Source organism: Triticum dicoccoides, unplaced genomic scaffold (assembly GCF_002162155.2).
Source record: "Triticum dicoccoides isolate Atlit2015 ecotype Zavitan unplaced genomic scaffold, WEW_v2.0 scaffold184091, whole genome shotgun sequence".
In the NCBI taxonomy this organism is placed as follows: Eukaryota; Viridiplantae; Streptophyta; class Magnoliopsida; order Poales; family Poaceae; genus Triticum; species Triticum dicoccoides.
Window position 1 is genome coordinate 1 of NW_021227319.1, and position 908 is coordinate 908.

Here is a 908-nt window from a genome sequence, read left to right on the forward strand (position 1 = left end):
TTAGCCATATATACAGCACAAGCAAAAAAGTAGGAAATAATACTCAAGCACACTATCACATACAGTGTAGTTCTTCATACGCTGGAAAATTGCACGACTGGTAAGCACAGCACTGATGATCACGCTGAGGCCTGGTTCTGTGAGGACAATATCTGAAGCACTCCTGGCTGCATCAGTGGCATCAGCAACAGCAATACCAATATCTGCTTTCTTTAGAGCTGGAGCATCATTTACTCCATCACCCGTCATTCCACAGATGTGCTTTCGTGCTTGCAGGCGTTTCACAATCTCATACTTGTGCTCTGCAGAAAAAGCAATCACTCGATCAATGTGGAACTAAAAATATTTGTTCGCTCTCCCAACTCCCAGTTTTTGCAGTGCTGTAATTTCATTCATAAAAAAGCATACCAGGGAAGACGCCAGCAAAACCATCAGCTTTCTCAATGAGATCATCAACTGGTAAAGCAGAAATGGACTCGTCTGAATTTTTCTGCCCCAACAGAGCAGATGAAGGATACATGTTTGTACCCATTCCCAGGCGACGCCCTGTTTCCTTTCCAATGGCGAGCTGATCACCTGAACATTTGAAGAAGAAAATAAGAAATGGTAGGAAATAAGTAACAACCTTGCCACATTGAAATTAACAGGAATGCGTCAGACATAAATGGAACAGAGGAAGGAAGATAGAGATTAATTGGATATTGATCCAATGAAAATATTACCTGTGATCATCTTGACATTAACACCAAGGTTAAGTGCCCTCCGGATTGTTTCAGCACTGTCATGTCTAGGAGGATCAAAAAGTGGCATCAGACCAGCAAAGTGCCATGGGCCACCAGGGCTTTCTTTCCTCCCATCTGGTACTTCCTGCATTTTCAGGATATACACCGTTAAGACAACACATACCA

At 42.7% G+C, this 908-nt stretch overlaps 1 protein-coding gene across 1 annotated transcript; it reads right to left on the minus strand.

Annotated features, from left to right (window-relative positions):
• Positions 1–53: 53 nt before the first annotated feature.
• On the minus strand, positions 54–873 carry LOC119344760 (plasma membrane ATPase 2-like; the record flags this gene model as incomplete). Its single annotated transcript, XM_037615112.1, has 3 exons — positions 723–873; positions 409–576; positions 54–302 (listed from the first exon to the last, which is right to left on the minus strand). Coding segments are annotated over exons 1-3 (568 nt in total), but the record flags the coding sequence as incomplete, so codon positions are not given.
• Positions 874–908: the final 35 nt, after the last annotated feature.